Below are 12,436 nucleotides of genomic sequence, written 5' to 3' on the forward strand. Positions count from 1 at the left end.
GACCAGGCAGAAGGTTCACCTTGCAGCAGGACACAAAGCAAAGGCAACACGGGTGACTTGGGGACAACTCTGGGAATACCCTTGCATGGCCCAGTAAGAGCTCAGACCTGAACCCCATCAAACAATTCTGGAGAGACCTGACAATAGCTGTCCACTGATGGTCTCCATCCACCCTGACAGAGATTGAGAGGATCTGATGAGAAGAATAACAGAAAACTCCCAAATCCAGATGTGTAAAGCTTGGCACGTCAGACCCAAGAAGACTCCAGGCTGTCATCTGTGTCAAAGGTGCTTCAAAAATAAATGAGGAAAGGGTCTTGTGCCATTGGGGTATTTCAGTTTTTTATTCTTAAAAACATTTAAAAAATGTCTAAAATCCTGTTTTCAATTTGTCATTCTAGGGTATTGAGTGTTGCTTGATGAGGGCAAAAATGGAATTTAAATGACTTTAGCATAAGGCCTCAACATAAGAAAATGTGACGAAGGTGAAGGGTCCAAAGACTTCTGGAATTCACTGTACTGTATATCTCTCACTCCTTATATAATTAATGCCTTCTGTTCCAAACAATATGCAGGTTTAGTTAAGCCATGACTCCAAATTAGCTAACTGTGACGTATGATTGAGTGTGCATGTGTGCCCCCTAACACACATTGGCACCCCATCCAGGATTTATTCCTGCCTTACACCTGAGGCTGCTAAGGTAATCTCCACCTATATAATTGGCTCAATTTATTTGTTCATTAAGTTGTGGACTTGCACATGTTCAGTTCGAGTTGTGAGTGTCCCTGCGTGTCACACAGGAGGCCAGCAGGCAGTATGTTGTAGTGGTTAAGGCATTGGGCTTTAAGGTTGTTCGTTCAATTCCCAGTTCTGCCTCACAGTGTTTTAACAGTTAAAAAAAACAAAACACATTACAGTATATACAATATATATATATATATATATATATAAACCTCTGCGACTGATTCTAATTTTGTAAGCTACCTCGAACAGTGAGATGTAAAATAATTGTACTTCCCAGAAGATGCAGATGTGGACCTGTTGGCCTAGGACATCAGAACATTGACTTTACCGGTTATGAGTGAATATGGGACACCCCACCCCACACTTGTATGTCTTTTTTTTGTCTACTGTAATATTAGTTTTTTTCTTCTCTGTTGGCCTTTATTAATCTTTTATGTTATGAATATTTACATTCATAATGTAACAATTGTGAAGTTTTGGTATGTTCTAGTCACCATAATATAGCCGTGGAACTGTGTGAGCACTGTACAGTACTTCTGTATTGCGTGAAGAGAACTATACAAGAATGAACTCATGTGGATTACATGCATCTTTGTGAAATACTGCTTGTTTCTCTGTCCTTGCTTTTGGCTCACAAAGTAATTGACCTCAATCGTTGTTTAATGTAGTGCCTTTCCTAGAGAGCTTGGCTAAGGTCTTTATTTGATCTATGCCTGTTTTTATAGAGCCTTTCTAAACAGGGTCTACAGAGTAATTCACTTTCACATTAGTCCTCCTTGCCTTTCATCAAGAGTTGAAGATCCCCACAAGCCATGACTGACAGCATATTGTACAGATGCTCTCATATATTATTCTCTATGTAATCTACAGAAGTCAGACTTTGTGTGGAGTCGGCACTGCATGAGCTGATAGGCAGACACTCATCCACCACAGTTAGTCAGAAATGAACAAAGGAAACTGTGAGCAACAGCGACATAAGGATCGGCTCCCAGGTGCCGGTGTCATTGATGACATAGTTTTGAGGTTGCTTCCTTCTAGCCTGCGGGGAACATTCAATTCCCCCATTGCATAACTTGGTCTGCTGAGGCTTTCTTCCTGCCATCCACTGCAGCCTGAGACTCAGTAGCAGGTTCACCAAGTGAAAGATTTGATTTGTGAAGCACGACGGTTACACACATCCCATCAGCCTCTGGGGCAGTCAGTAGGCTTGCTTTCTGACATGGAGTAGATGCCAGAGGTGTCATACTGGACCCAAAGTTTGATTATGGCACATTATTGCCCCGGTCTGATGATCTGAAAAGATTTAGCCTCTTACTGCCATTTCAGGTCTGATACATGTCAATACTAAAGAAAGCAGGAGAGATTCAATAAAAGAGAAGGCGGGAGAAATGAGTAGGAAAAAAAAAGAAGCAAAATAAAATAAAAGCAGACCAGTTTTTCCTAGAAGAGGTTAAAAGCAGGCAGCCTCCCGGCCTCATCTGTCATCCCCTGAATGGGATTTGAGGACAATAAACCTGTAGCACCAGGATGAATGGAGACGGAGTGTGCTGTCACCACACCACGATTTATGGCGCCCAATTTCGCTGATCTCCCACACAGAAACAGGGACTGATAAACAGTGATTAATCGCCTTTACATCCCGTTTTATTCCTACCCAAAGTATATTAAATTCCAGCCATAATTATTCCAGAATAAATCCGTGGACAAGCCACCAAGGAATTGGGGGCCGGAAACAGGAACCTTTATTATTAGTCTCTCTTTCCTTTACCCCCCAGTATAGATACTGTATATAGGTGTATATATTTCACTCTGTAGCCGCCTCTCTCTCTCTTTCTTTCTCTGGGGACTGGAGAAACATATGGCGCCGTTTAGGCTTGGCAAACTTTAGCGCCGTGTTAAGGCAACTTGAAAGATTAGTGTCCAATAAATCATAGAGCCGAGCTCTTGAGGCAGCAAGCTGAAGTGCCGGACTGCATTAGGCCTGATTTGATGCAACGGCGGAAAATGTGTATGCGTACGTGAGGAGGTGGTTTTGGGGGGGTGGTCAAATAAAAATGATAAATGAGTGCTTTCTGTCACACTCGATTATTTAGAGGTTCGCAGTAAAGCTGTCCCGGCCTGAGCAGATTTTAGTCTAATGAGCAGAAAGGAAAGCAGTTAAAAGTGCAGAGATGTGCTCAGCACTCCTTCAAATGAAATCAGAACGTTTGTGACTGATTAAAGACATGCAGGGCTCTCTGCATGGATCTTAGGGTTAAAAAAAAACTTTTAAAATAAGTAAGATGATAGACCCCAAGAACTTCTTTGTAAAGTGGTCCACACCATACAGAGGAATGGCCAGAATTGGCTTGAGTTGGAGAGCTGGGTCGTGGACAACCTTTAAAACTTTGCACAACAATCCTTGCATCCTTTGCTGGCTTTTGCCTTCTCACAAAGCTAACTTTTCACCAACACTGGTCACCTTTCTCTACTTGGTCTCCATGGGTACACATCTGTGAAGCACACCAAGCACTGGTATGTCTTGTAAAATCTCAGCACCTTCCTTCTACCTGCACAGGTGACAGAATGCATGTGGTAGAAGACACTACTTTTGCAATGCACTGCACAGGTTATTCATTTAAAGTCGAGATTCAGCACAGACTGGAGAGAACTACTTAAACCACTGGTACTGCCATCACAACATGAAATGCTCACGGCATTCTGATTTAATCAAAACTACAGTAGTAGTGGGAAAGCCACCCTGTACCAACCCAGGGAGCATTAGTGTGGGCAACTATTCATTTTCTTTTGCTAACCACAAATAGTTATGAATGTGATGAAGTATAAAAGGCGCTATATACAGTATATCCTCTAGGAAAATCTGTAGAGTTTTAATTCAATCAGACATAAAGTAACATCAGCAGGCCCATCCAGTAGCTGCAGGGGCAGCGTAAACCCAATCTAGTGCTCTGTGCTGTAACTGAGGAGGAGGGATACTGAGAAGGTGTTAATGGCTCTACATACTGTATAATAAATACAAATGACGAGACGGCAGCGGATTCAGCCACCAGGGATCACTCTAAGTACAGGTTACGTTCTCTTGTATAATTCACATAAACAGCTTTCAGAAGATATTAGATACTATATAATGTTCAGAGTAGAATGAACGACTCCACTACAGCCATAGCATTAGTGGTGAATTAACAATCCAACCACTGGGGGCACTATAAGCAAAGTTACTTTCTGTTTTGTAGTTCAATGGTGTCGAGATGTTCCCAAAAGTACTAAAGAGAAGCTCAGTCCTGGGCCCGCCGGCCCTGCAGGTTTTGTTCTCACCAGTTTCATAATCATTCAGTCATTTTACCTTTAACTGATCTCAGTATTTAATTAGATCGTCTTTTTTTCTTTCTCTTATTCTGCATTTAGAAAAGAGCAGTACACACAGCATTTATAAGAAACTGAGAAATATTTGTATTTTTGCAGTAGTTTAAGGTTCTTAAATATCGTTTATTATTTTCCTATTAGTCTTTTCTCCTTTGATTATATCCTATTAATGACAGTTTTTAATGAGTAAAGCAACACAAAACGATGAAAGACCCGACACCAAAAATTTAAAAAGTAGGTTTGCTAAAAATATTTATATGTAATAAACATGTAGGCATGTTACATGGAGAGAATTTACGGTTTTGTTTTTACAATTTTCATTATCCCGATTATCTTGGAGGAAGTGGTGGGGAAAAGTGCTGTCTGAGTATTTTTGAACCAGATAAGCAATAGAATGTGGCTAAGTGGCTCATCATCATCATCATCATCATCATGTTCATTCTGCTTTTACAGGAATTCTGATTATTTAAGAGGTTACTTCCTAATGGTCAAGCTAGTGTGTCTGGCACTGAAGTAGCTACAGCTGTTCTGCATTCAGTGTCGATCGTCCAGGTGTCTTCTCCTGTCACAATGAACTGTCATTAGTAACAGTGAATTAGTAAGAAAATGACAAGAGAGAACTTCAAACTATGGCAAAAATTCAGATGTTTCTAAATGTATTACGAATGTAAGTCTCACACTACTGCTCTTTTCTAAATGATAAATAAGAGAAGCAAAAAAAGTCAGTTAAACAATGAAATCAATTTGAGATAAAATGATTAATGTTGTTAGCAGCCACAGGGGTCCCTCAGGACAAAGAGTGGAAGGCTGTGCTATAAAATGATCTGATTTCTCACCCGACTTGCCACGTGTTCCATAAACCAGGAGACGCTGTACATACAGGTTAGTTTTCTCTTTTTGAACTAACATCGGGGGTTTTGAGAAAGTGTTAAAAGACAGTAGTTTAAAATAGAATAGCTGATCGGGCCAGATTTGTATTCTAGCCACTGGGGGACACTCTGCATGCAGTTTCTAACATGAGAGGTGCTCAAAAGGTGTCTGACGTGCTGCATGCTGCTCAAAACAGAATGGCTGATTGCAGCACAGGCATGGCAGTAGTGTTGGAGGAGGCAGTGGAAGCGCAGTATCGTTGTTTGTCTATCTTTCTGCGACTCTGTCGGCCAAAAGGTGCGTCACTTTGCCAGTCAGTGGCCACTTAGATCTTTGCCCTACTGCTGTGTTTCTTTAGATATTCATGTTTCTATGGTAGAATATGAGATTGCTTTCATACAGCTCAGCCAGAGGTTTGCATGGAAGTGCCACCGTTAGATTCCCAACATGCCTCTGCCAATTAGCATGGTAAAGTAAATCAACTTTAACATGAGAACTGGCTACACTCCAGACTGTAAGCAGTAGATGGTTGACTGAGCCAGATTCCTGTAAATAAGTCAAACGAGATTTTATTTCTTTTCATTAAAGTCTACATTTTCTCTGCCTATGTCTTTGCTAAAAAGCACTTAGTTGCTTCTCTCATCTTGTCTTTCACTGATGGAGAGAGAGAAAAAAAAAACGTCACTTGGGATCACCGACGATATTCTCATTCATGAAGCCCATTGTTTGGCTGTGCAGCCAATCATAAGCAGAGTGATCCTGCTAAAAAGCTCTCACAGGTCTTCATGATGCCCCAGCTCAGAAGTGCGATTTTCAGAACCAATGCCGCACAGTAGACCCTTTACAGATTTGTATTTTATTAATGCTTTTAGTGTGTCTGTGTTAAAGTTGTCATTCAGGGCTGTCCTTGTTGGAATGGCTGTGTGTCAGATGGGCATTATTTAAAAAATACAAGTAACATCAACTTTATGAGCTACTCCTTTGCAGTGTGTTGTGTTTAACGTTGTAACATATAAATAAACAAACGTGTAGTGCGTGAATGCTGAGCTGTATAAGAGCTGTACCTCCCCAAATGCCTGCTTCATGTGCTAATGTGATGGAGGAAACCTACAAACTGTATGAGACATGCCTGGCAACTTCCCCTTGGTTGTCTTAGTTGGACTCACAATGACAATCACCAAAGCCTTACACTGGCATCAGCAGTAGGTTAAACCTTTTTTTGTTTATTTACTGTTCTATTCTATATGAAGAACCATTTTAGAGGGCATGTCTTGTGGCATAGCTTCTTGAGTCCGGTGGAGGGCGAGTGCCGAGTTTCATGCATTGTCTTCAGGACACGTCACTGCATTTGTTTTATTGCTGGTTTGTGTTTTGTTCTTTACATAAAATCACATCAGATTTGAAGATTACTTTTTATTTTAATCTCTGATGCCAGGTGCTTGCATGAAGCCATTACCGCACTAGTGTGGTTTAATGGACTGCAGTGTATGGACTACAAGTGAATCAGTGAACCTGCCTATGTTCCCTTTTACAGTACATTTTGTCTTTGGATGGCTTACAGTTCGCACACGTTTCTTTTTTTTGGGGTTGTGTAGACCGTTCTCTGTACAAATCAACATCCAGAGTATTGTTAAAATGATTATTGTCCACATACAATTATGGATCCATGTACGCAGAAAGTATAAATTGGCCCTCACAAGTGACAAGAAAATGACCACTGCAGGAGAAGGATGTTTACGCAGGCTCAGAGTGGCCGTATGTTTTCCTTTCTATTTTGTTAATTATTTTTTGTTTCTCCCTTTGTTCATACACCCCTCAAAAATAATTACTAGACTTATTATGTCATGATGAATATGTCTTTTATGGTTGGCCTCATTTCAGGTATGGATGGTTGCTTTATAAGTGTCATGTGTTGTGTTTTGTTTTTTTTTTTTTAAACAAATCTTTTACAATAGATCAGATGTTACGGCATGGCGCATTTCTTAAAGTGTGGTCCTCACTACCACTATAGCCGCTTCAGAAAGCTGTCAGAAGAAGCCGAGATGATCCCGCCCTCCTCCACTACTCGGCCGTTTCTTGGAAGTAATTTATTGTGAGTAACTCAGGAAAGTTTAGCAATGACCTGGACGAGCCGACTTGCCTCCCATGTGCTCCATGACTAAACACAGACACGTCACACATGATTTGTTTCATAACCCTCCACTATCTAATTATATTGAAACGACAGGAAATTATTTTGAAGTATTTGCTGGGTCGGAGTCAGATGAAGTTGGATAACGTATTCTGGGATTTCATTTTAGATGTGCTGCTCATAGGAAAGTGCCGTACCGCTGGTGTAGTGGCATTTAGGGCTCAGAAGAGGTATTGTCATTTACATCTGCTAATTCGCCTAGCTATTATAAATCTCAAATAAATACCCACTTATTGCTTGTTAAGGTCAAAAAGTAGTCATTTACTGTTAACTTTTATTATGGCTGGTGTCTTAACTGACATAATTGTATTGATTTTTGCATTATGTGTCTGCAGATAGCCAGTTTAATTAAATTTGGTTTTAATTTCTTGCTGACCTTGAACGAGATTCAGACCATATCCGGGACACAACAGCAAGTGCACAAATGCAGTAAGAATGTGCAGCTGCTATCGGTTACAACACATGTGTACACAGCTGGGATACATGTGTATTTTTTTTCCCTCTTCTTGTATATTAGAAAATGCAATATACAATTGGGACTGATGATACGGATACTCCTGCTGTTTATCTGGAAAAGTGATAGGTCTCTATAGACCCTGGACGTTGTCCATTACTCATCAGTCATACAAAATTGCCTATGATTGTAAAAAAAAAAAAAAGTTAAAATTTTTTTTTTTTTACTTAGATGGCACTTTCACCCAAAGTGAGATGAACATATAACAAGAGTGTAAAGAACAATTGTCTCTGTCTTTGACACAGTGGAAGGTAATGTGCTTTACAGTCCACTGAGGGTTACACTACATGCACTTTGTCTGCTTTTTCCATTACAGGGTTTTCTGGAGGTTCAGCTCATCTCAGCAGCAGAAGGCACAAGGCAGGAATCAACACTTGACGGGATGCCAGGCTATAGCTGCGAGCGCACATTTACGGAGAGAGCTAAAGGTACTGGTCACCAAATCAGTTTCATCAAACCGCATGTCACCGGAATGTGGATAGAAATTCACCAAACACCAAGACAGCACCTGTTCAGTTTTATTATGACAATGGTAGACCCTGACCACTTCCTTATTTAGGACAAGGTGACAGTCTATGTAGCAGCATTGTTGCCTTAAAACACAAGGGTCTCCTAGGTTCAAATCTCAGGATGGCTGTTGCAGGTATAACCCATGCTTGTTCTGCTGGTTTCTGCTTGGCATTTCTTGGAAGTTCTTGTCCTGCATCCTGAAGGTTGCAGGTTAGGTTGATTAGGGATGTGAACTATACCACATTTTGGGTATTCTGTATGAGGCAGTATTGTAGTTTGTGTTTATAGCATAAAAATGTATTTACTGTATAGAAATCAACCTGCCAGCTTTCTTGGACCTCCAAAAACTGCCTGAAAGCAAAAGTGCTTCATCCCAAATTTTCCTCCAGACTAAAATGCATCTCGGTTGTGAAGTAGGTTTGAACTATTGTGTGAAGTCACTGCTAACCAAACCCTGCAATCACATCTGCGGTCAGGAAAGGACCCAACATTACTACAGGGTAATCGGGAAAGAACTCCCTTTAGTAAGCCTGCAGTTGTCCCTAAAATGTCAAGTCTCTCTTCCTGGGCAGCAACATAGTCCATCTATAGAGTGGGACTATGTGTTGTTGCCTGGAAGTTGGAAGTCTTGCTGCTACTTGCAATCACCCCTTAGTAACTTCTTATCTCTAAGGGAGGAATCGGACATCATTTTGGTTGTCTGTCCTTTGGCAGCTTCTTCTGTGCCGTTTCTTCTCTTTTATCCCTCCAGGATCGTCCAGCACATGTTACAGGGTGTTCTACTATACCGTAGTGACATTCGTTTTCATAGTGTTATGGGCAGGAGGTCTCCTGCTGCTAGTGTACCCCTCTACATGCCCTGAGAGTATTTTGCAGGACATTCCTCTGCCTTGTACCATTTGCTGCCTTGGCGCTATCTCTGTATGTTGTTTCCGGTTATACCTGCGTCTTCATGGGCTTTTTCAGGGTACTCCAGTTTTTTCTCATATGTGAAAGATAACAATGTTTGTCTGATTCTAATTCTACAATAATTGGACTTGAGTGACTGCGTGTGTAGGTATGCTCTGTGATGTTAGCTGTCATAGCCTATCCTAGCAGCGCTGAGTGCAAGGCAGGAACAAACCTTATACAGGATGCCAGTCCCTCTCAGGCACACTTACAAACACACACTCTCCTTCAAACCAGGCTCATTTAAAGGAACAAACACTAACATTCACATCTCTGGCATATGGGAGGACAAATATCCAGTGCATAGTCAATACATGTGGAAAATATAAAATCGTGTATAGGGCGTAGCACAGTGACTGACATACTGTATATCGATACTGTGAAATCAGGGTAAGCTGCATGTAATTCTAATCACTTTTCACTTGCACTGTAAACACTTTCACATAGTCTTTGTCACATGTACACTGTGTTTGTGCCTTTTTGTTTGCTACTACAGTATAACCCTATAATTGATCATAAAAGTACCTATCTATAGGTCTATCCGTCTATTGTATAGTGCCATTTAAATTTATCTGTCTATACATACAGTGTAAAGGAATCAAGTCACTAGTTGACCAGATAGATTATACTTTATTTGGTCCCAAGGAGAAATCTGTGCAGTAATCCTCTAGAATATTCAATTTAAAAGGAGCAAACAAGTCAACCTGATGCTGAAGTAATGCACTTGGCTGTGGCTTCATTTACATTTTTAGGTTCAAAGGTTATGCAACAGTGCTATGCTAAAGGTCAAGTATGAACACACCAATAGGTCAACATCAATTTGTTCTCAAATGATCGATGCTCAAAATCTTCACAAAGAACAAATCTTTTTTTTTTTTCCTCTTGAAAAGAGCAGTGCTACATCTCTGCATCTTTCATTTTGACATCTCTGTTTTCTGTTGTCACCTTGACAATGATGGCCTATTTATAGTAAATGATTAATTGAGAAAATCTGCTCCCAGCACTGTTGAGCTTTTACTAACTTGTATCAAAAAGCAGATGAGGAAACTCTGAAATATCACAACTATTCTAAAAATTTGAAAAGCTGGCTTCTGTTTCTCCAGTGCAAGTCTGCACTGGTTTTTAGATGATCCTGCATCTATCTTTGTAGTTTTCTTACCATTTGTGATGTCGGCACAGGTAAGACATATCATTTAGCCCACAGGGGCCTCGGAGCAAGTCTTTGGCAGGAAGGGTGAACTGATGCCAACTTCATTTGCCCCTAGACAAAACCCAGCTAAATTGTGCATATTCTATGAATTCCTTAATTATTTAAGCCCCCAATTATATTGGACCCAAAGGCAGTTTCCAGAAGTGGGCAACAACTTTTTACCTGCATAAAATTCAGGGCCATAAACAGCTCCCACCACAGGATTCAGCTTCCAACCTGCAGAAAAGGGAAAACAAAAACAGAGGACTGACGTGAGACGAGGTGTTTAGGGACTTGCAGACTCCTGCACTTAAAGCTAAGAGGTAATTGACTGGCATCCAAGGTCCATAAAACTAAAACATCTCAATCAAATCAACTTAAAAAGTGGGAACCATGCAAGATCATCGCAATTTCAGTACTTGGCTCACTAGCAAACTGAAGCCATGTAACAAAGATATTTCAATTAGAATGTGTAAAAATAAAAAATAAAAAGTTTAACCCATACTGTTAACATTCACATATGTAATTTGTGCATTTTGAATAACTCTTTTGTATGCCACAAATTAATAAAAGAAAGACCTGTTGCAGCTTTGCACGTAAAGATTATGTATTATAGACCGTGAACGTGTCCGTGCCATTTCTCAAAAAAACAACAAAAAAAACAATTTTGTCAAAAACTAAGTCGGGGGCAAAGTGGAAATCTGACGTGTAGACTGACCCCCCCAACAAATTATGAAGCTTCAGACTTGGCACCATCTACTGGACTAACTGAAGTAATGAAGTGAGCCTCACTGGGCCATCGTGTGCCACTCGCTGGGCTTACTTGGTAACTCGTACATTAAGGAGAAAATAACGGCTGGATGGCAACATGCTAAGTGGAACCAAGTGATTCATTTCTTATTTTCTTGGTTTTCAGTTTCTATGTTACACATTAAGTGAACAGTTCTTTTGGCTCCCAATTTACGAAGCCCCCTGAAGCTATTGGATTTTCTTCCTTTTCACATTAAGGTAAGGGCTTTCTTAAAGAAATCTCCATTTTATTAATGTAAAACGTTTAAATGGGAGGGGGTGCATGCTTTACAGGCAGGTGGTGATCAGGTCTGCTGAACTGATTCATAAAGATGCTGCTCACTTTTACTTTCTTAATATTTCAAACTAACCTGTTTGCTCCTCTTTTATATCGTATCTCTCAAGTTGAATGCCCCCACATAAAGCTTTACACTAGGCTTTTATTTTATGATGACGCTGATGAGGATGAACACCCACAGCTGCCAGTGACCGAGCGTCAGGCTCCTTAGCAAAACAAAGTGAAATATTCAACCCTGTCTGTCTTTTAAGTTTTAATACGCCACTGACATCAAACTACGGGTGAAACAAGTTTGCATTAAAAACTAGCACAGCATTTTCTGAATCCGTGAAAAACAAACTAAAAATACATGAAGGCTTTGTTAGCACCGTTAACACTGAGGCTGACTGATTAAGTGGCCAATATAATTAAGGAGTTCAAACTAACACGTAAATAAGGGCTTTGGGTGCAAAGTACTTCAAGAACCTTCTAGATGGTTTCAGAATGCTTCTGGAACTTTTGGTGGTTAAATGTTTTCCAGCCCTCTCAGTTCTTTATTGTCCATAAGCAGAAGACATTTGTGATTTAGAAAATTTAGTTTTAGGTCATCTTTCTCGATGGAGAGATGTTGAGATTAAGTTGGCCTAATTCCTTTTGGAGGGAAGTGCATCTTGAAGCACCCAAGGAAATATTCTGAGAATAAAATTATCATGCAGGGATGACCAAAATAAAGGAATGCTGGAGGTTCGCACATAGCACAAGAATAATGTGCCTAAGTATGTGCAGTTTGCGTAATCCTACTAAACCACAGAGAAATCAAATGAACCATCTTCACTTCATATCGTGAATACCATCCCAAGCAGCAATCGGCAGCACATGTGCTTTCCGCAGCTGACCCCGGGTTGCTGTAAAGGCCGAGGTGGACTAAACCCACAGCCTGGTGTGTTACAGTCGACGGAGCACGCTGCCTTTCAGTTCTAGAACGTGTAGCGAGGTTCCGCTCCTCCTCAGCAGCCACGCACCCGATAAACTACTTGCGT

At 40.6% G+C, this 12,436-nt stretch overlaps 1 protein-coding gene and 1 long non-coding RNA gene across 18 annotated transcripts in view; one reads left to right on the plus strand and one right to left on the minus strand.

Moving 5' to 3' along the window:
- The window catches only part of rbfox3a (RNA binding fox-1 homolog 3a), a 976,802-nt gene that overhangs the window by 41,732 nt on the left and 922,634 nt on the right, over positions 1 to 12,436 (minus strand). For all 15 annotated transcript variants that reach the window (XM_039740610.1, XM_039740613.1, XM_039740614.1 and 12 more), the window contains one exon: positions 10,514 to 10,567. In XM_039740610.1, the coding sequence (XP_039596544.1) occupies positions 10,514 to 10,567 (54 nt within the window). The remainder of the gene's footprint in view (positions 1 to 10,513; positions 10,568 to 12,436) is intronic.
- Positions 1 to 12,436, plus strand: part of LOC120518054 — a 59,426-nt gene that overhangs the window by 29,301 nt on the left and 17,689 nt on the right. For all 3 annotated transcript variants that reach the window (XR_005631167.1, XR_005631168.1, XR_005631169.1), the window contains exons 5-6: positions 8,000 to 8,111; positions 11,247 to 11,338. This is a non-coding gene — a long non-coding RNA (uncharacterized LOC120518054). The remainder of the gene's footprint in view (positions 1 to 7,999; positions 8,112 to 11,246; positions 11,339 to 12,436) is intronic.

This window comes from Polypterus senegalus, chromosome 17 (genome assembly GCF_016835505.1).
Source record: "Polypterus senegalus isolate Bchr_013 chromosome 17, ASM1683550v1, whole genome shotgun sequence".
In the NCBI taxonomy this organism is placed as follows: Eukaryota; Metazoa; Chordata; class Cladistia; order Polypteriformes; family Polypteridae; genus Polypterus; species Polypterus senegalus.